The sequence below is a fragment of the Schistocerca cancellata genome, chromosome 1 (assembly GCF_023864275.1).
Source record: "Schistocerca cancellata isolate TAMUIC-IGC-003103 chromosome 1, iqSchCanc2.1, whole genome shotgun sequence".
In the NCBI taxonomy this organism is placed as follows: Eukaryota; Metazoa; Arthropoda; class Insecta; order Orthoptera; family Acrididae; genus Schistocerca; species Schistocerca cancellata.
The window spans coordinates 1064743799-1064763430 of record NC_064626.1 but is presented as its reverse complement, the minus strand read 5'-3'; the positions used below and the strand labels follow the sequence as shown (position 1 = coordinate 1064763430).

At 44.7% G+C, this 19632-nt stretch overlaps 1 protein-coding gene across 1 annotated transcript in view; it reads left to right on the top strand.

Moving 5' to 3' along the window:
* The window catches only part of LOC126126961 (cytochrome P450 4c3), a gene marked incomplete at its 5' end in the record, with an annotated part of 305398 nt that overhangs the window by 178687 nt on the left and 107079 nt on the right, over nucleotides 1–19632 (top strand). Inside the window, 4 exons of the mRNA XM_049915143.1 lie at nucleotides 4400–4406; nucleotides 7437–7546; nucleotides 9698–9766; nucleotides 13516–13684. Coding sequence (XP_049771100.1) covers nucleotides 4400–4406; nucleotides 7437–7546; nucleotides 9698–9766; nucleotides 13516–13684 — 355 coding nt within the window. The remainder of the gene's footprint in view (nucleotides 1–4399; nucleotides 4407–7436; nucleotides 7547–9697; nucleotides 9767–13515; nucleotides 13685–19632) is intronic.

The window sequence follows — 19632 nt, the reverse complement described above, 5'->3', positions numbered from 1 at the left end:
TAAAGAATACGTGTTAGTATTTTGCTGCCATGACTTATTAAACTGATAGTTCGGTAATTTTCACACCTGTGAACACTTGCCTTCTTTGGGATTAGAATTATTATATTCTTGTTGAAGTCTGGGGGTATTTCGCCTGTCTCATACATCTTCCTCACCAGATGGTAGGGTTTTGTCTGGGCTGCTTCTCCCAAGGCTATCAGTAATTCTAGTGGAATGTTGTCTACTCCCGAGGCATTGTTTCGACTTAGGTCTTTCAGTGCTCTGTCAAATTCCTTCACGCATTATCATATCTCCTGTTTCATCTTCATCTGCGACCTCTTCCATTTTCATAATATTTCCCTCAAGTACACCGCCCTTGTATATACCCTCTATATACTCCTTCCACCTTTCTGCTTTCCCTTCTTTGCTTAGAACTGGGTTTCCATCTGAGCTCTTGATATTCATACAAGTGGTTCTCTTTTCTCCAAAGGTCTCTTTAATTTTCCTGTAGGCAGTATCTATCTTACGCTAGTGAGATAAGCCTCTACATCCTTACATTTGTCCTCTACCCATTCCTGCTTAGCAATTTTGCACTTCCCGTCGATCTCATTTTCGAGACGTTTGTATTCCTTTTTGCCTGCTTCATTGTAGGAAATTATGTTAAGTATTACGTTTTATTTTCTACGTTATAGGACACGTACAATAGTGGAACTTGCTACATAAAATGTAGTACTGAAAATGACAGTGCTGCTTTCTGTTTGTCTCACGGACTGTTTCACATCAGTATCTACATCTATACTCCGCGAGCCACATCACAGGGGGTGTCGGAGGGTACTCTGCGTACCAGTATCACTGCCCCCGTTTCCTGTTCCAGTCGAGATTGGTTCGCAGGAAGAACGATTGTTGGTGAGCCACCGTGTGAGCTCGGATCTCTCTAACTTTATCTTCACGGTCTTTTCGAGAGATATCCATAGGAGGAAGCGATATATTTGTTGACTCTTCAAGGAAAGTACGCTCTCGGAACTTAAACAGGAAACCACACCGTGATCCAGAATGCCCTTCTTGCAGCGGCTGCCACCGACCGAACAGTTCTGTGACGCTTACATGCTTACTAAATGAACTACTCCCTTGAATCTTCTTTGTTTCTCCTATCAATCATATCTCGTATGGACTCCTGGATGACGAGCAGTAGTCAAGTCCTGGTCGAACGAGTGGCTTCTAACCACCTCCTTTGTGGATGGACTACGGCGAGGGTTATTCCAAGTATGAAGTATGGCATCTGCCTCACCTGCGGTTAATTTTATGTGTTCGTTCCACATTAAATCACTCCGTACGCGTACTCCTACATATTTTATGGCCATTTGCTGCCTCCAATGATTGTACTCCAATAGTGTAGTCATACAATAACGAATCTTTTTGCCTATTTATGCGCAATTTGAGGAGATGGGACCTGGATAAACTGAAGGAACCAGAGGTTGTAGAGAGCTTCAGGCAGAGCATTAGGGAACGGTTGACAAGAATGGGAGAAAGAAATACAGTAGAAGAAGAATGGGTAGCTTTGAGAGATGAAATAGTGAAGGTAGCAGGGGGTCAAGTAGGTAAAAAGACTAGGGCTAGTAGAAATCTTTGGGTAACAGATGAGATATTGAATTTAATTGATGGAAGGAGAAAATATAAAAATGCGGTAATTGAAGCAGGCAAAAAGGAATACAAACGCCTTAAAAATGAGATCGACAGGAAGTGCAAAATGGCTAAGCAGGGATGGCTAGAGGACAAATGTAAGGATGTTGTTGTTGTTGTTGTGGTGTTCAGTCCACAGACTGGTTTGATGCAGCTCTCCATGCTACTCTATCCTGTGCAACCTTCTTCATCTCCCAGTCCCTACTGCAACCTACATTCTTCTGAATCTGCGCCGTGTATTCATTCCTTGGTCTCCCTCTACGATTTTTACCCTCCACGCTGCCCTCCCATACTAAATTGGTGATCCCTTGATGCCTCAGAAATGTCCTACCAACCTATCCCTTCTTCTAGTCAAGTTGTGCCACAAATTTCTTTTCTCTCCAATTCTATTCAATACCTCCTCATAAGTTATATGATCTACCCATCTAATCTTCAGCATTCTTTTGTAGCACCACATTTCGAAAGCTTCTACTCTCTTCTTGTCCAAACTAATTATCGTCCATGTTTCACTTCCATACATGTCTACACTCCATACAAATACTTTCAGAAACGACTTCCTGGCACTTAAATCTATACTCGATGTTAACAAATTTCTCTCCTTCAGAAACGCTTTCTTTGCCATTGCCAGTCTACATTTTATATCCTCTCTACTTCGACCATCATCAGTTATTTTGCTCCCCAAATAGCAAAACTCCTTTACTACTTTAAGTGTCTCATTTCCTAATCTAATTCCCTCAGCATCACCCGGCATAATTCGACTACATTCCATTATCCTCGTTTTGCTTTTGTTGATGTTCGTCTTATATCCTCCATTCAAGACACCATCCATTCCGTTCAACTGCTCTTCCAAGTCCTTTGCTGTCTCTGACAGAATAACAATGTCATCGGCGAACCTCAAAGTTTTTATTTCTTCTCCTTGGATTTTAATTCCAACTCTGAATTTTTCTTTTGTTTTCTTTACTGCTTGCTCAACATACAGATTGAATAACATCGGGGAGAGGCTACAACGCTGTCTCACTCCCTTCCCAACCACTGCTTCCCTTTCATGTCCCTCGACTTTTTATAACTGCCATCTGGTTTATGTACAAATTGTAAATAGCCTTTCACTCCCTGTATTTTACCCCTGCCACCTTCAGAATTTGAAAGAGACTATTCCAGTCAACAATGTTTCTCTAAGTCTACAAATGCTAGAAACGTAGGTTTGCCTTTCGTTAATCTATTTTCTAAGATAAGTCGTAGGGTCAGTATTGCTTCACATGTTCCAACATTTCTACGGAATCGAAACTGATCTTCCCCGAGGTCAGGGAAATGGAAGAAAACGCAGATGAAGATGAAATAGGAGATATGATTCTGCTTGGAGAGTTTGACAGAGCGCTGAAAGATCTAAGTCGAAACAAGGCCCCGGGACTAGACAACATTCCATTAGAACTACTGACAGCCTTGGGAGAGCCAGGCCAAGCAAGACTCTACCACCTAGTGAGCAAGATGTATGAAATACGCTCACACTTCAAGAAGAATATAATAATTCCAATCCCAAAGAAAGCAGGTGTTGACAGATGTGAAAATTAGCGAACTGCCAGTTTAATAAGCCACGGCTGCAAAATACTAACACGAATTCTTTACAGACGAATGGAAAAATTGGTAGAAGCCGACCTCGGGGAAGATCAGTTTGGATTCCGTAGAAATGTTGTAACACTTGAGGCAATACTGACCCTACGACTTATCTTAGAAAATAGATTAACAAAAGACAACCCTACGTTTCTAATATTTGTAGAATTAGAGAAAGCTTTTGACAATGTTCACTGCAATAGTCTCTTTCAAATTCTGAAGGTGGCAGGGGTAAAATACAGGGAGTGAAAGGCTATTTACAATTTGTGCATAAACCAGATGGCAGTTATAAGAGTCGAGGGACCTGAAAGGGAAGCAGTGGTTGGGAAGGGAGTGAGACAGGGTTGCAGCCTATCCCCGATGTTATTAAATCTGTATATTGACCAAGCATTAGAGGCAACAAAAGAAAAATTCGGAGTAGGAATTAAAATCCATGGAGAAGAAATAAAAACTTTGAGGTTCGCCGATGACATTGTAATTCTGTCAGCGACAGCAAAGGACTTGGAAGAGCATTTGAACGGAAGGACAGTGTTTTGAAAGGGGGGTATAAGTTGAACATCAACAAAGAAAAACGAGGATAATGGAATGTAGTCGAATTAAATCGGGTGATGCTGCGGGAATTAGATTAGGAAATGAGAGGCTTAAAGTAGTAAATGAGTTTTGCTATTTGGGGAGCAAAATAACTGATGATGGTCGAAGTAGAGAGGATATAAAATGTAGACTGGCAATGGCAAGGAAAACGTTTCTGAAGAAGAGAAATTTGTTAACATCGAGTATAGATTTAAGTGTCAGAAAGTCGTTTCTGAAAGTATTTGTATGGAGTGTAGCCATGTATGGAAGTGAAATGTGGACGATAAATAGTTCAGACAAGAAGAGAATAGAAGCCAACGAAATGTGGTGCTACAGAAGAATGCTGAAGATTAGATGGGTAGATCACATAACTAATGAGGAGGTACTGAATAGAATTGGAGAGAAATGAAATTTGTGGCACAACTTGAGTAGGAGAAGGGATCGGTTGATGGGGCAAATTCTGAGGCATCAAGGGATCACCAATTTAGTATTGGAGGGCAGCGTGGATGGTAAAAATCGTAGAAGGAGACCAAGAGATGAATACACTAAGCAGATTCATAAGGATGTAGGTTGCAGTAGGTACTGGGAGATGAAGAAGCTTGCACAGGATAGAGTAGCATAGAGAGCTGCATCAAACCTGTCTCAGGACTAAAGACCACAACAATATGCGCAAAACGTTACATTAGTTTATGTTGAGGATTAACTGCCAATCCCTGCAACAGTCGACGACCCTCTGCAGGTCCTCCTGCACTTTGCAACGGTTTTCTAGTGTTGCGACTTCTCTGTAGCAACAGCATCATCCGAAAAAATGTCATTTATATCCAGGGAACGGAAAAACAATTTGACCATAAGTTTAGGGCAGAAAGACTGCATCAAACGAAGAAACTTGAGAGTCGTAACTAGGCGTCACAGTCGAATATTCAGAGGGCTATGCCAACGTGAAAACGGTGGTCGGTTTGATCATTTGCTGCGGCGCAGTTAAGGAATTAAATGGTGACAAGTCTGTGCACAACAGCATACTAGTTTTTCATTCACTTTGATCTTTTCAGGACATATTGAAACATGAAACACGGATATTTGATTGCTTTCCTTTGTAAAGAAGTGCTGTACGGTACGTCATCTAAGTACGATACACGTGTAAGTGATGCTTCAAGTTTCTATTGTTCCCACAGTGACAACTGAGTGGTCCAAACATTTCGTTTACTTATACGAGGGTTATCCCAAAAGTAAGGTCTCCTATTTTTTTTATAAATACATAGACTTGTTTATTTCTACAGTGGTTTACATCAGTTTACAGCTTGGACATTTAGCTATTTTTCGACATAATCACCATTTCTATCGATGCGTATTTGTAGACACCGTGGCAGTTTTTGTATGCCCATGTCATACCAGCTCGCCGCCGTGCTGTTCAGAAGGTTATGAACCTCTTCTTTCACCTCGTCGTCGGAGCTGAATCACTTTCCGGCCAAATGTTCTTTTAACTTAGGGAACAGGCGCCAAGTCAGGACTATAGGGTGGATGGGTGATTATGTTCCACTGAAACTGTTACAGGAGAGCAACGGTGTGCCGAGCGATGTGTGGGCGAGCGTTGTCATGGAGAACTTGTACGCCCTTGCTCAACATTCCTCTTCTCCGGTTCTGAATTGCCCATTCGAGTTTTTTCAAAGTCTCGCAGTACCTGTCAGCGTTAATTGTGGTCCCAGTGAGCATAAAGTCGACCAACAATACCCCTTTCCCATCCCAAAAAACGGTTGTCATGACTTTACCAGCAGACTGTGTTTCTTTGAATTTCCGCACTTTGGCGAAGAAGGATGCCGCCACTGGCGTGATTGTTGCTTCGTCTCAGGTGTAAGGTGGTATGCCCAGGTTTCGTCACCCGTGACACTTGAGTCCAGAAAGTTGTCCTGTTCAGCTGCAAGGCGATGAAGAAATGCGCGGGAAGCATCAACTCGTTGCTGCACCCGGTCCTCAGTCAGCATGCGTGGCACCCATCTTGAGCACACCTTCCGGTAGTTCAATGTTTCCGCTAAAATTCTGTGAGCGGTGCTTCGGGAAACCTCAGGAACCAACGTGCAGAGATCATCCAGGGTGATCCGCCAATCTTCACGCATGCTTTGCTCAAACTTCAACACTGTCTCCTCAGAAATTGACGGTCTCCCGCTCCTTCGTTCGTCGTGAATTTCGGTCCGACCAGCTGCAAACTCTCTACACCACTTACGAACATTTCTGACATCCATGCACGACTCACCATACACTTACGCCAATTGACGATGGATTTCAATCGGCGCAGTGCCCTTTGCGTTCAAAAACCGAATAACTGCGCGCAGTTCGCACTTGGGAGGTAACATCCAACGGGAGCTCCATTCTCAACGGCTGCCAAGCCAAGACCGAGCGCCTCAGCGCGGCGTACTCAACACACAGCGCGTGAAGCGCTCTTCATAACAGTGTGACCAACTGCCACACGAACAGAGTTCTGTACTTATAAAAAAAATAGGAGACCTTACTTTTGGGATTACCCTCGTACATTTTCTATGAATTACATTTCATTTTGAGTAAAGACATCCATATGTCATATTTCCATTACGTTGTTGTGGCGCCGAAATCATGCAGTTTCGACCCCTAGTTCGTATACTCAAACTCCTTCGTTTGATGCTGTCTTTCTGCCCTACACTTTTGGCGAAATTGTTTTACGAACCCTTTATTTTGTGTCAAGTAATGGTACAATAACATTTCCTTGGGAGACATCCAGAGTTACTTTTATGTCCGCAGATTTCTCTTCGTTGCGAATGCCATACTGTGCTCCGTTTCCCAGAAACTCTTCAGTCCAGTCACACCGCTGATCCGTTATTCGGTACGCTCGTAGTTCGTTCATTAGGCGGCAATGCGGAACCGTATGAACGTCTTTCGGATACCAAGGAACACAGCATAAACCTGGACCCCGCTATATACTGCTTTCCGGATTTCGTGTACGAATGAAGCGAGCTGGGGTTCACATGATCGTTGTTTTCGGAACTCCTGTTGATTCTTACAAAGGAGATTTTTACGTCTCGAGTACTGTCATAATACCTTGGCATACAACATGTTCCAAAGCATTGTCACTGTTATTCCAAATATCCTAACTTTCTGTATCAGCCTCCACCTCCATCATGATCACAACTCTTGTACAGCTTCAGTCAGTGTATAAATCATGACTTCCGTTTTCAAAGTGATACTGGTATCATAAAAATGCATGCAACATGCTACTGTCTCTCCACTGGTTCTTTCAGTTCAATACAAGATTATTATTTATTTTCTTATTTTTATTCTATTTCGTCTGTTCTACTGAAGTCAATTACCTATCTGTGTGAGATGACCTGCTTTTGATACACATATGACACACATACCCGTCGCACTTCATAATGATCATAAGGCTGAATGTAACTAGTCGCTGCGAAATAAAAGAATAGACAGCCAAGGTGTAAATACGCTTGCACGTTTTGCATTATTATTATTCATTGTATTAATAGGTTTCAGTTATTAAAATTTCCAAGCACAAACGTGACCTAAGAATGTTGTTGAGAATTCAAAAATATAATTGACTTCTTATTTATTGTCTACAGGTATGAAAAAGCGGTTGGCGTTCTTGGACTTGCTGATAGAGTACTCCAAGGACGGCACGGTGCTCACCAACGAGGACATCAGGGAAGAAGTCGATACCTTCATGTTCGAAGTAATACTACTTCTTCCATTTTTTCTCCTTACGCCAAGAAAAGAATCATTTTGAATGTATTCTCAGTGTTTTGTTATGACAACCAAAAACATGGGATGAAATTTAATAATGGAACTAGAAGTAACTGTCACATCAGGGTGTGATAAGCGAGGTATTATCAACCGAACACAGAACTAAGAGTCTCATGCAGACTGTTCTGTACGATTTGTATATTGTCCGTAGCATTTCTAAAATTTCACTGATGATTTAAGCTCTAATAGCAAGCAAAAATTTGTTCATACAACTTGAAAAATTGTGATTTTAAAGCAAACAACAGCAGTGTTTTTTTATTTTTATTTAACAGTCATTTCGAGTCAATGCGATTGCCATTTGTGAAACTGCAAGCATTTCACAAGTTGTCCCATTTCAGCAGCGACGTTGTTCAGTTTATCATTTCAACATTACCCGCAGGGTAAAAGTGGAAGAGACTCGTTTACGGTTACGACCAACAAGAAAACACTCCTGGAAATGGAAAAAAGAACACATTGACACCGGTGTGTCAGACCCACCATACTTGCTACGGACACTGCGAGAGGGCTGTACAAGCAATGATCACACGCACGGCACAGCGGACACACCAGGAACCGCGGTGTTGGCCGTCGAATGGCGCTAGCTGCGCAGCATTTGTGCACCGCCGTCGTCAGTGTCAGCCAGTTTGCCGTGGCATACGGAGCTCCATCGCAGTCTTTAACACTGGTAGCATGCCGCGACAGCGTGGACGTGAACCGTATGTGCAGTTGACGGACTTTGAGCGAGGGCGTATAGTGGGCATGCGGGAGGCCGGGTGGACGTACCGCCGAATTGCTCAACACGTGGGGCGTGAGGTCTCCACAGTATATCGATGTTGTCGCCAGTGGTCGGCGGAAGGTGCACGTGCCTGTCGACCTGGGACCGGACCGCAGCGACGCACGGATGCACGCCAAGACCGTAGGATCCTACGCAGTGCCGTAGGGGACCGCACCGCCACTTCCCAGCAAATTAGGGACACTGTTGCTCCTGGGGTATCGGCGAGGACCATTCGCAACCGTCTCCATGAAGCTGGGCTGCGGTCCCGCACACCGTTAGGCCGTCTTCCGCTCACGCCCCAACATCGTGCAGCCCGCCTCCAGTGGTGTCGCGACAGGCGTGAATGGAGGGACGAATGGAGACGTGTCGTCTTCAGCGATGAGAGTCGCTTCTGCCTTGGTGCCAATGATGGTCGTATGCGTGTTTGGCGCCGTGCAGGTGAGCACCACAATCAGGACTGCATACGACCGAGGCACACAGGGCCAACACCTGGCATCATGGTGTGGGGAGCGATCTCCTACACTGGCCGTACACCACTGGTGATCGTCGAGGGGACACTGAATAGTGCACGGTACATCCAAACCGTCATCGAACCCATCGTTCTACCATTCCTAGACCGGCAAGGGAACTTGCTGTTCCAACAGGACAATGCACGTCCGCATGTATCCCGTGCCACCCAACGTGCTCTAGTAGGTGTAAGTCAACTACCCTGGCCAGCAAGATCTCCGGATCTGTCCCCCATTGAGCATGTTTGGGACTGGATGAAGCGTCGTCTCACGCGGTCTGCACGTCCAGCACGAACGCTGGTCCAACTGAGGCGCCAGGTGGAAATGGCATGGCAAGCCGTTCCACAGGACTACATCCAGCATCTCTACGATCGTCTCCATGGGAGAATAGCAGCCTGCATTGCTGCGAAAGGTGGATATACACTGTACTAGTGCCGACATTGTGCATGCGCTGTTGCCTGTGTCTATGTGCCTGTGGTTCTGTCAGTGTGATCATGTGATGTATCTGACCCTAGGAATGTGTCAATAAAGTTTCCCCTTCCTGGGACAATGATTCACGGTGTTCTTATTTCAATTTCCAGGAGTGTATGTTGAATAGTGGAGTTGAGATACCCATGAAAGTGGCTGATATTACAAAGCATTAGCTAAATGTAGTAGTTACACAACTGTCATTTCCATGATATTCTTACATACATGTATGATGATACATTAAAAACCCCATCTATTAGCATATTATAAAAATTAGTTACTCTATGACGCAACGGTTGCTTTGTTCTAATGGAAAACTGCTAAAATTCTGGTGTCTTTATTTTCGTTACAGGGCCATGACACAACATCTGCCGCTATATGTTGGTCGCTATATCTCATTGGAAGCCACCCTGATGTACAGGTAAGTTTTTGCAACCAAACATTTCTTCAGAAAGGAATTTATCTCAGTCTTACCGTCTCTCTGTCTCTCTCATGCGCATATCACGGGCTGGTGACTGGATAATCAACAAGCGCCGAGCGTTGGTCTTTTGCGCACTTGTACAGCCCTGAAAGAGTCTTTCCGTATGAGTGGTTTTAATTACATATTATACAGGTTGTACATTGTGTTTTATCATAATCGAAAGGTCATATGCGCAGGAACTTCAGAAAGTAAGTTACACATGTCGTCCCACGCTAAGACCATTGCGAAACAAGAGTCAGAAGACAGTACATGTTCCGAGTTTCTCACCGACACAGTTCTGAATCATTATGGATACCAGGAGGCTCTCAGTGAGTGATTTAAGTGGCACTGCAACTGGAAACGTATTCCAAAGTTGAAGTAGGCGGGACAGTACCATTCTTGTGGACAAACAGACAGATTCACCTTGAAATTCTGGCATTATATGGGCAAAATGCAACTACGCGTCCGGTCCTAGTGAACTGGTGCCAATTCCCGTAAAGTCGCACATGCGTGTGATGCTAAACGTGAAGGAAGGCCATTAGCGTCTACCACAGACGACAGTGTCCAGGCAGTCGGCAAGCTGAAAGTTCATCTGGCAGGAAGGAGATTTTTGCCACTGCGAGTTCTCATAGCGGTACTCGAATGGCTCCGTGACAAGGGAGCGGATATCTGTCATCGAGGAACTGAATGATTGGTAGAATTTTCCAACCGTTGTCTGCAGAGACTTGGTGGCAATACTGAAAATCAGTGTCATGTTGTACCTGTGCACTCAATGGTCAGTCGTAATAACGTGTAACTCATTGTTTGAAGTCCCCGTGTCTCGAGATAGTCTCGGACATAATTTTAGTATCTCATCTACGATTCAATGAATCGTACATCATATAGCTGTTCGGTGGCGTCTTGGGAGGCTACACGATAACTCCGATTGTCGTTGCAATTGATCATGTTTGACTGGTCCTATCGTGTCCACACATTGTCAAATGAGGCAGGTCTGGTGACCATGGTAACCAGGGGAGTCGAAGAAAATCAAAGTAGAGCGCGATAGGTACGCGAGAAGTACGTGAACTGTTACCATCCCGAAATCCTTAACGTCGTTGGAAAACCAGCAGGATGGGTTCTGTTTTTAAGGTTCCACCTTCCGCAAAACGGCTTCACCTTTTTTATTCTTTACACAAAGATACTTCGACACCAACGTGCAGTCTTCTTTATTTCTGTAAGATATTACTCAAAACTTGTCGTTGGTTTTCTAGGTCAATCCTTCAAAAAGTAACTTATATTTATACTGAAGCGCCAAAGAAACAGATATAGGCAAGCGTATTCAAATACAGAGATACGCAAACAGGCAGAATACAGCGCTGCGGTCGGCATTGCCTATATAAGACAACAAGTGTCTGGCCGTCAACATCGATATGGGCTTTCGGAGCCGAAGGTCCAATTGTGTACGCTTGATGACTGTACGACACAAATCTTTACGCCTCGCCTGCGCCCGTCAACACATACATTGGACTGTTGATAACTGGAAACATGTTGCCTGCTCGGACGAGTCTCGTTTCAAATTGTATCGAGCGATGGGTGTATGGAGACAGCCTCAAGAATCCATGGACCCTGCATGTCTGCAGGGGACTGTTCAAACTGGTTGGGACTCATTGTGTGGGACGCGTGCAGCTGGAGTGATATGGGACCCCTGATACGTCTAGGTATTACTCCTACAGGTGAGACGTACGTAAGCATCCTGTATGATCACCTGCATCCATTCATGTCCATTTTGCATCCCGACGGACTTGGGCAATTCCAGCAGGACAATGAGACACCACACACGTCTATTGCTACAGATTGGCTCCAGGAACATCTTCTGAGTTCATATACTTCCGCTGGCCACCAGACTTCCCAGACATGAACATTATTGAGCATATCTGGGATCCATTGCAATATGCTGTTCAGAAGAGATCTCCAATCTCTAGTACTCTTACGGATTTATGGACAGCCCTGCATGACTCATGGTATCAGTTCCCTCCAGCACTACTTCAGACATTAGTCGACTCCATGCCACGTCATGTTGCGGCACTTCTGCGTGCTCTCGGGGGCCCAACACGATATTAGGCAGCTTTAGCAGTTTCTTTGTTTCTTCAGTGTATTTTATTGTGACTGCTGAGCTGAAATTACGACTCTCTCACTCTCACACTTCCGTCCTGCCCACAAATACAAAACACACGGAATTCGTAAATATTGAAAAACAGCAACTGGAGCTTCCGACCCCAGTGTGGAGAATAATATTTTTGTATGCATCAAGCATTGTGTTGCATATCTTCAACGAACACCAGAGTTGTACGACTACTGTGGGATAAGATTCCCCATACCGTGATGCCGAGTATTTGTCCAGTCCGCCGCTGCCTGATACATTCCGCCCTTCCGATCGACGTTGCAAACATGCATCAATGACGCCATGGCGTAGTCTACTCTCACTAATAAACACAACATCGTGCAGTTCGTCCTTCTAGCTGTGTCTTCGGTGGTCGGCTGTTAGGATCTTTGAAGGTGACTAGCGAACAGCGCTCTCGCCCGTAGCGCAGCCACAAGCAGACACTTCCTGACGTTCCCAATTGCGCTCTCGAAGCAGCATTGGTCTAGTTAGAACTTCGGTCGCCGTGAGTTGGCAGTGTCTATCAGTCTAGTGCGGAGCTTCGAGCATGAATCTGTATGCTGATGCTGTATGGAACAAAGACGACATAACTGTGCTCCTTTCTTGGCTAAGTACAACCGATAGATTTCCCGCAAAATAAACTGTGCTACAGAGGGTTTCAGAATCGACTAGTTATTCCAGTCGCAAGAGAATGACAAAGGAGAGGAAAAAAACATAGCAACAGGTACTTCCCAAGGCTTCACTAATTCGAAAAAATGCAGAAGAAGGAGAAGAAATCGTTATTTTATGTGATTTTACCGTACAGATTATCTGGGACTGACAGTTAATTTCCACGTGACACAATGTCTTGATTTTACATTGTCAGTATCATAGCAAGCGACATTCTCGACTGCACTACATTTTTTACTCTTTTTTTTTGTTTTACGCATTCTTTTGACAGCTCGTAATCAGCGTTGTTTTGCTTTGCTTGATCGTTTATCTGTTCGACTACTTCTTTTACGGTACTCTAGTGAGAAACTGTTGACTCTGAATTTGTCAGATTATTGATCAAGCTAGCATATCCTGATAATACGGTCGTTTGCAGACTTGCTGCCTGTAGCTTACACGTTACACGAGACGTAAGTTTGTGCACAGGCTTGAGCCGTCGAAATGCACCTCTCCTACTGTGCAGAGGTCGTTCGTAACGAAGCTCCCACCACTACCGTTGACCCCTCCCCCATGCAACTCCTATGCAGCTACGGGCCAAGTTATTTTGTGCATACTGAATACAGCCGCTACTCAGTGTCCAATGTACTAGGCGAGTGTACCGCACAACACGAGCACACTGAAATTCAGTTTATTGCACGAATTTATGCGTTCTAGTAGTGTCCCACAAAGCGATCTCTCAAGTTAAGTTACAGGCACCAATAGCTGCATGTCGCGACCCACACTGAACATTGCGTTCTACTGTGGTTAGTTCCCTCAGTCCTCACTTGGTTGTAATGTTGGGCTCTCTCCCAGTTTTAAGTAGATTGTTTCATTTTAGCTGTGGCAGAAGTGCAAGCCTGCTGCATGCTGACTTTCGTTACAGGAGAAAGTGGTGGCGGAGCTGGAGGAAATCTTCGCGGGCTCAGACCGACGGCCGACGATGCGGGACCTGGTGTCCATGAGGTACCTGGAGTGCTGCATCAAGGAGGCGCTGCGGCTCTACCCCAGCGTGCCGCTGCTCGCGCGGCAGCTCACCGAAGACGTGCAGCTGGGTGAGGCTCATATCACAACTCTTTCATCTACATCTGCATCTACATCTACATTTATACTCCGCAAGCCACCCAACGGTGTGTGGCGGAGGGCACTTTACGTGCCACTGTCATTACCTCCCTTTCCTGTTCCAGTCGCGTATGGTTCGCGGGAAGAACGACTGTCTGAAAGCCTCCGTGCGCGCTCTAATCTCTCTAATTTTACATTCGTGATCTCCTCGGGAGGTATAAGTAGGGGGAAGCAATATATTCGATACCTCATCCAGAAACGCACCCTCTCGAAACCTGACGAGCAAGCTACACCGCGATGCAGAGCGCCTCTCTTGCAGAGTCTGCCACTTGAGTTTGTTAAACATCTCCGTAACGCTATCACGGTTACCAAATAACCCTGTGACGAAACGCGCCGCTCTTCTTTGGATCTTCTCTATCTCCTCCGTCAACCCGATCTGGTAGGGATCCCACACTGATGAGCAATACTCAAGTATAGGTCGAACGAGTGTTTTGTAAGCCACCTCCTTTGTTGATGGACTACATTTTCTAAGGACTCTCCCAATGAATCTCAACCTGGTACCCGCCTTACCAACAATTAATTTTATATGATCATTCCACTTCAAATCGTTCCGCACGCATACTCCCAGATATTTTACGGAAGTAACTGCTACCAGGGTTTGTTCCGCTATCATGTAATCATACAACAAAGGATCCTTCTTTCTATGTATTCGCAATACATTACATTTGTCTGTGTTAAGGGTCAGTTGCCACTCCCTGCACCAAGTGCCTATCTGCTGCAGATCTTCCTGCATTTCGCTACAATTTTCTAATGCTGCAACTTCTCTGTATACTACAGCATCATCCGCGAAAAGCCGCATGGAATTTCCGACACTATCTACTGGGTCATTTATATATATTGTGAAAAGCAATGGTCCCATAACACTCCCTTGTGGCACGCCAGAGGTTACTTTAACGTCTGTAGACGTCTCTCCATTGATAACAACATGCTGTGTTCTGTTTGCTAAAAACTCTTCAATCCAGCCACACAGCTGGTCTGATATTCCGTAGGCTCTTACTTTGTTTATCAGGCGACAGTGCGGAACTGTATCGAACGCCTTCCGGAAGTCAAGAAAAATAGCATCTACCTGGGAGCCTGTATCTAATATTTTCTGGGTGTCATGAACAAATAAAGCGAGTTGGGTCTCACACGATCGCTGTTTCCGGAATCCATGTCGATTCCTACAGAGTAGATTCTGGGTTTCCAAAAACGACATGATACTCGAGCAGAAAACATGTTCTAAAATTCTACAACAGATCGACGTCAGAGATATAGGTCTACAGTTTTGCGCATCTGCTCGACGGCCCTTCTTGAAGACTGGGACTATCTGTGCTCTTTTCCAATCATTTGGAACCTTCCGTTCCTCTAGACACTTGCGGTACACGGCTGTTAGAAGGGGGGCAAGTTCTTTCGCGTACTCTGTGTAGAATCGAATTGGTATCCCGTCAGGTACAGTGGACTTTCCTCTGTTGAGTGATTCCAGTTGCTTTTCTATTCCTTGGACACTTATTTCGATGTCAGCCATTTTTTCGTTTGTGCGAGGATTTAGAGAAGGAACTGCAGTGCAGTTCCTTCTGTGAAAAAAAGGTGTTTAGTATTTCAGCTTTACGCGTGTCATCCTCTGTTTCAATGCCATCATCATCCCGGAGTGTCTGGATATGCTGTTTCGAGCCACTTACTGATTTAACGTAAGACCAGAACTTGCTAGGATTTTCTGTCAAGTCGGTACATAGAATTTTACTTTCGAATTCACTGAACGCTTCACGCATAGCCGTCCTTACGCTAACTTTAACATCGTTTAGCTTCTGTTTGTCTGAGAGGTTTTGGCTGCGTTTAAACTTGGAGTGAATCTCTCTTTGCTTTCGCAGTAGTTTCCTAACTTTGTTGTTGTACCACGGTGGGTTTTTCCCGTCCCTCACAGTTTTACTCGGCACGTACCTGTCTAAAACGCATTTTTCGATTGCCTTGAACTTTTTCCATAAACACTCAACATTGTCAGTGTCGGAACAGAAATTTTCGCTTTGATCTGTTAGGTAGTCTGAAATCTGCCTTCTATTACTCTTGCTAAACAGATAAACCTTCCTCCCTATTTTTGTATTCCTATTAACTTCCATATTCAGGGATGCTGCAACGGCCTTATGATCACTGATTCCCTGTTCTGCTTATACAGAGTCGAAAAGTTCGGGTCTGTTTGTTATCAGTAATTAAATTTTCTGTGAACTGCCGCCCGCTATCCAACAGACAGCGGTGCTATACCAGTGAAGGGCGTTCAATAAGTAATGCAACACATTTTTCTCGGAATTTGTTGCGGGACATCGTCGAATATTCCCGCTTCAACCCCTGTACTTTCATGAAGTTCCGACAAATGGCGACGCTATACGTTGCCTTCAGAATGGCGTCTGTAACGGAAAGGCGTTCTAAGCAGAGCGCTATCATTGAGCTCCTTTTCGCGGAAAAGGCATCGCAGATATTCATAGGCGTTTGTAGAACGGCAATGGAGGCCTGAAAAAAAGCACTGTGAGTCGTTGAGAGATACGTCTGTCATCATCGTAACTAGGTCATTCAATCCTGTCCGACATCCTGCGTACCGGCCGGCCGCACACAGCTGCGGCTGCTGCAATGTTGGAACGTGCGGACACTCTCATTCGAGGTGATCGACGGAACACATCGCTGCACAACTGGACGGCTCTGTTGTAGTGCTGATAACCTCGTCCAGCAGTTAGTGTACTCATAGGTGTGTGTCCAGTGGGTTGCTTGCCGCCTAACAGAAAACCATGACGAGCAACGAAGGACCATCTGTGAAATGAAGGGTGCACTCCGTGGGAAGCAGTACGTAGACGATGGAGAGGTTTCTGACGGAGCAAGACGTTGGCTCCGACGTCGATCAGTAGAGTGCTACCATGCAGGCATAAAGGCACTCCCAGTATTGTGGCGTAGGGCCGTCACATTGAATGTAGATTATATTGAAAAACAGTGTTTTGTAGCCAAAAGAATGGGGAATAATATGGTGTATTGGAATACTGGATAAAACCAATCGTCGCGCTGGGTAGCCTTGCTGTCTAAGGCGCCTTGCCGCGGTTCGCGCGGCTCCCTCCGTCGGAGGTTCGGATCCTCCCTTGGGCATGGGTGTGTGTGTGTTGTCCTTAGCCTAAGTTAGTATAAGTTAGGTTAAGTAATGTGTAAGCCTAGGGACTGATGATCTCAGAAGTTTGGTCCCATAGAACTTACCTCAGATTTCCAATTTTCCAATAAAACCAACCTGATTTCAGAAAAAAATGTGTTGCATTATTTACTGAACGCCCCTCGTATGAACATCAAGCTTTCCACGTTACTTGGTGTCTGAGTATTGGTACGTCGTCCGCACCAATGGCTTTCTAACCTCTGAACTGCACGTTTCCAAATAGCACACACTACACTGCTCCCGGTCTAAGGCGCTGCAGTCAAGGACTGTGCCGCTGGTCCCGGAGGAGGTTCGAGTCCTCCCTCGGGTATGGGTGTGTGTGTTTATCCTTAGGATAATTTAGGTTAAGTAGTGTGTAAGCTTAGGGACTGATGACCTTAGCAGTTAAGTCCCATAAGATTTCACACACAATTGAACAGTTACGTTGCTCCAAATCTCTCCTCTCTCTCTTCTGGCGGACTGTTTGAGTACAGGAATTTTATCGTAGGCCGAAAGTCTTTACCTTCTTTTGTAACCGAGGGCGACAACGCACATATGCGTGGCGGCGGCCAAACGAGAGGTCGCTGGTTCGTATCTCAGAAGAGGAAGAAGTTTCTATCACCATCTGCTTTCCGAAAAGTAGAGCAGAATTTTGTATCACCCGACACTGCGCCAGTAGCCTAGGTTATGTCCCAAACCTAAAACTAACTGCCATATTTAATTTACGCTTTTGTTAAATAAACTGGCTTTTTTATCAGCGGTGAACAGCGTTTTTACTTAGATTATTTTTCTTTACATATGTTGCTCAATAGTTAGCCTCAAAGTAAGATCATAGCGTATGTGGAACAGGCTATAAATAATAACATAAGATATATATTTGACACAATAATTAACGTAGCCTTACTTAGGTCTCATGTTCATTCCACTTATCCTTATTTGAGTGGTCCTCAAGGATCAGCAAGAAATTTAAAAAATGAAAAAAATCACTATGTTCACTTACACTATTCCTCTAACTGTATGTACAATGTGCTGAAGTCGGTTGTAATATAGCATTTGTATTATGTTGTATTGTTACTAAAATGTATAGCAACTGCTTGTGATAAAGCATTTGTCAGTGGATAATGCCTTCAGTCTCCTTTATTAGGAGATAATATTTCTAGTGTTGCTGTCAAGTCGGCCGTGGTGGCCGAGCGGTTCTAGGCGTTACAGTCTGGAACCGCGCGACCGCTACGTTCGCAGGTTCGAATCCTGCCTCGGGCATGGGTGTGTGTGATGTCCTTAGGTTAGTTAGGTTTAAGTAGTTCTAAGTTCTAGGAGACTGATGACCTCAGCTGTTAAGTCCCATAGTGCTCAGAGCCATTTGAACATTTTGTTGCTGTCAGGTAACTGGTAACGTATGCCTGAATAATGGACACTGCCTTCGCCTACAGTAAATTTTTACGCAGATTGTTTTTATTCCTATTACTGAGTCCCTGTGTAGTCGGATGAAAAGTATTTTATTTACAACATCATTAGAGAATTAACAAAGTAAAGAGGAGTAGTTAGCGTACCCCTTCGTTGTAAAGGTTTCTGAAGGAATTTCTTTAGCTTCAAACACAAATAATATATATTACACGCTTTTGAATGTGAAACATTTAAGTTTGACACTATGGAATAAAAGTAAGCGAAGTATAACAGCTATTTTATGCCCTGGTATCTGAGAACATGGCAAATAATAATTTGTTTGTGCGTCCAGCAGTTATGTAGTGTACTCCTATCTACGTTCTGGTGGAGGAGATACAGATTCACTTACAGCTAAGTACAAGTATTCCTCATATGTATAGCACTGATCATTCCGGAGAACAGACAAACAACATTGCGTGAAATATCCGCACAAATCAATGGGACATACGACGAACGTATCCCTTAAGACAGTGCAGCGAAATTTTGTGTTAAGCGACTGTGACAGCAGGTGACCGACACGAATGCCTTTACTAACAGCAACACGTTGCCTCCAGCGCCTCTCCCGCACTCGTGACGGTATCGGTAGGACCTCAGAAGACTGGAAAACCGTGTCCTGGTCAGAAGATTCCACATTTCAGTTGGTAAGAGCTGATGGTAGGGCTCGAGTGCGGCGCAAACCCCATGAAGCTATGGACACAAGTTGTCAACAAGGCACTGTCCAAGCTGGTGGCGGCTTCATAATGGTGTGAGCTGTTTTTACATGGAATGGACAGGATCTTCTGGTGAAACTGAACCGGTCATTGGCTGGAAATATTCTGGAGAATTCGAGCGAATGGTTTGTCCATCCAGATCGCCCGAGGTGAATCCAATTGAACAAATGGTTCAAATGACTCTGAGCACTTTGGGACTTAACTTCTGAGGTCATCAGTCCCCTAGAACTTAGAACTACTTAAACCTAACTAACCTAAGGACATCACACACATCCATGCCCGAGGCAGGATTCGAACCTGCGACCGTAGCGGTCGCGCGGTTCCAGACTGTAGCGCCTAGAGCCGCTCGGGCACCCCAGCCGGCTCCAATTGAACATGGGACATAATCGAGAGGTCAGTTCTTGCAGAAAATCCTGCGCTTTGGTAATAATGGGCGGCTATTGAGGCAGCATGGCAGCATGGCTCAATACTTCTGCAGAGGACATCCAGCGACTTGTTGAATTCCTGACACGTCGAGTTGCTGCACTACGCCGTGGAAAAGTAGGTCCGACACGATATTAGAAAGAATCCCATGAGTTTTGTCACCTCA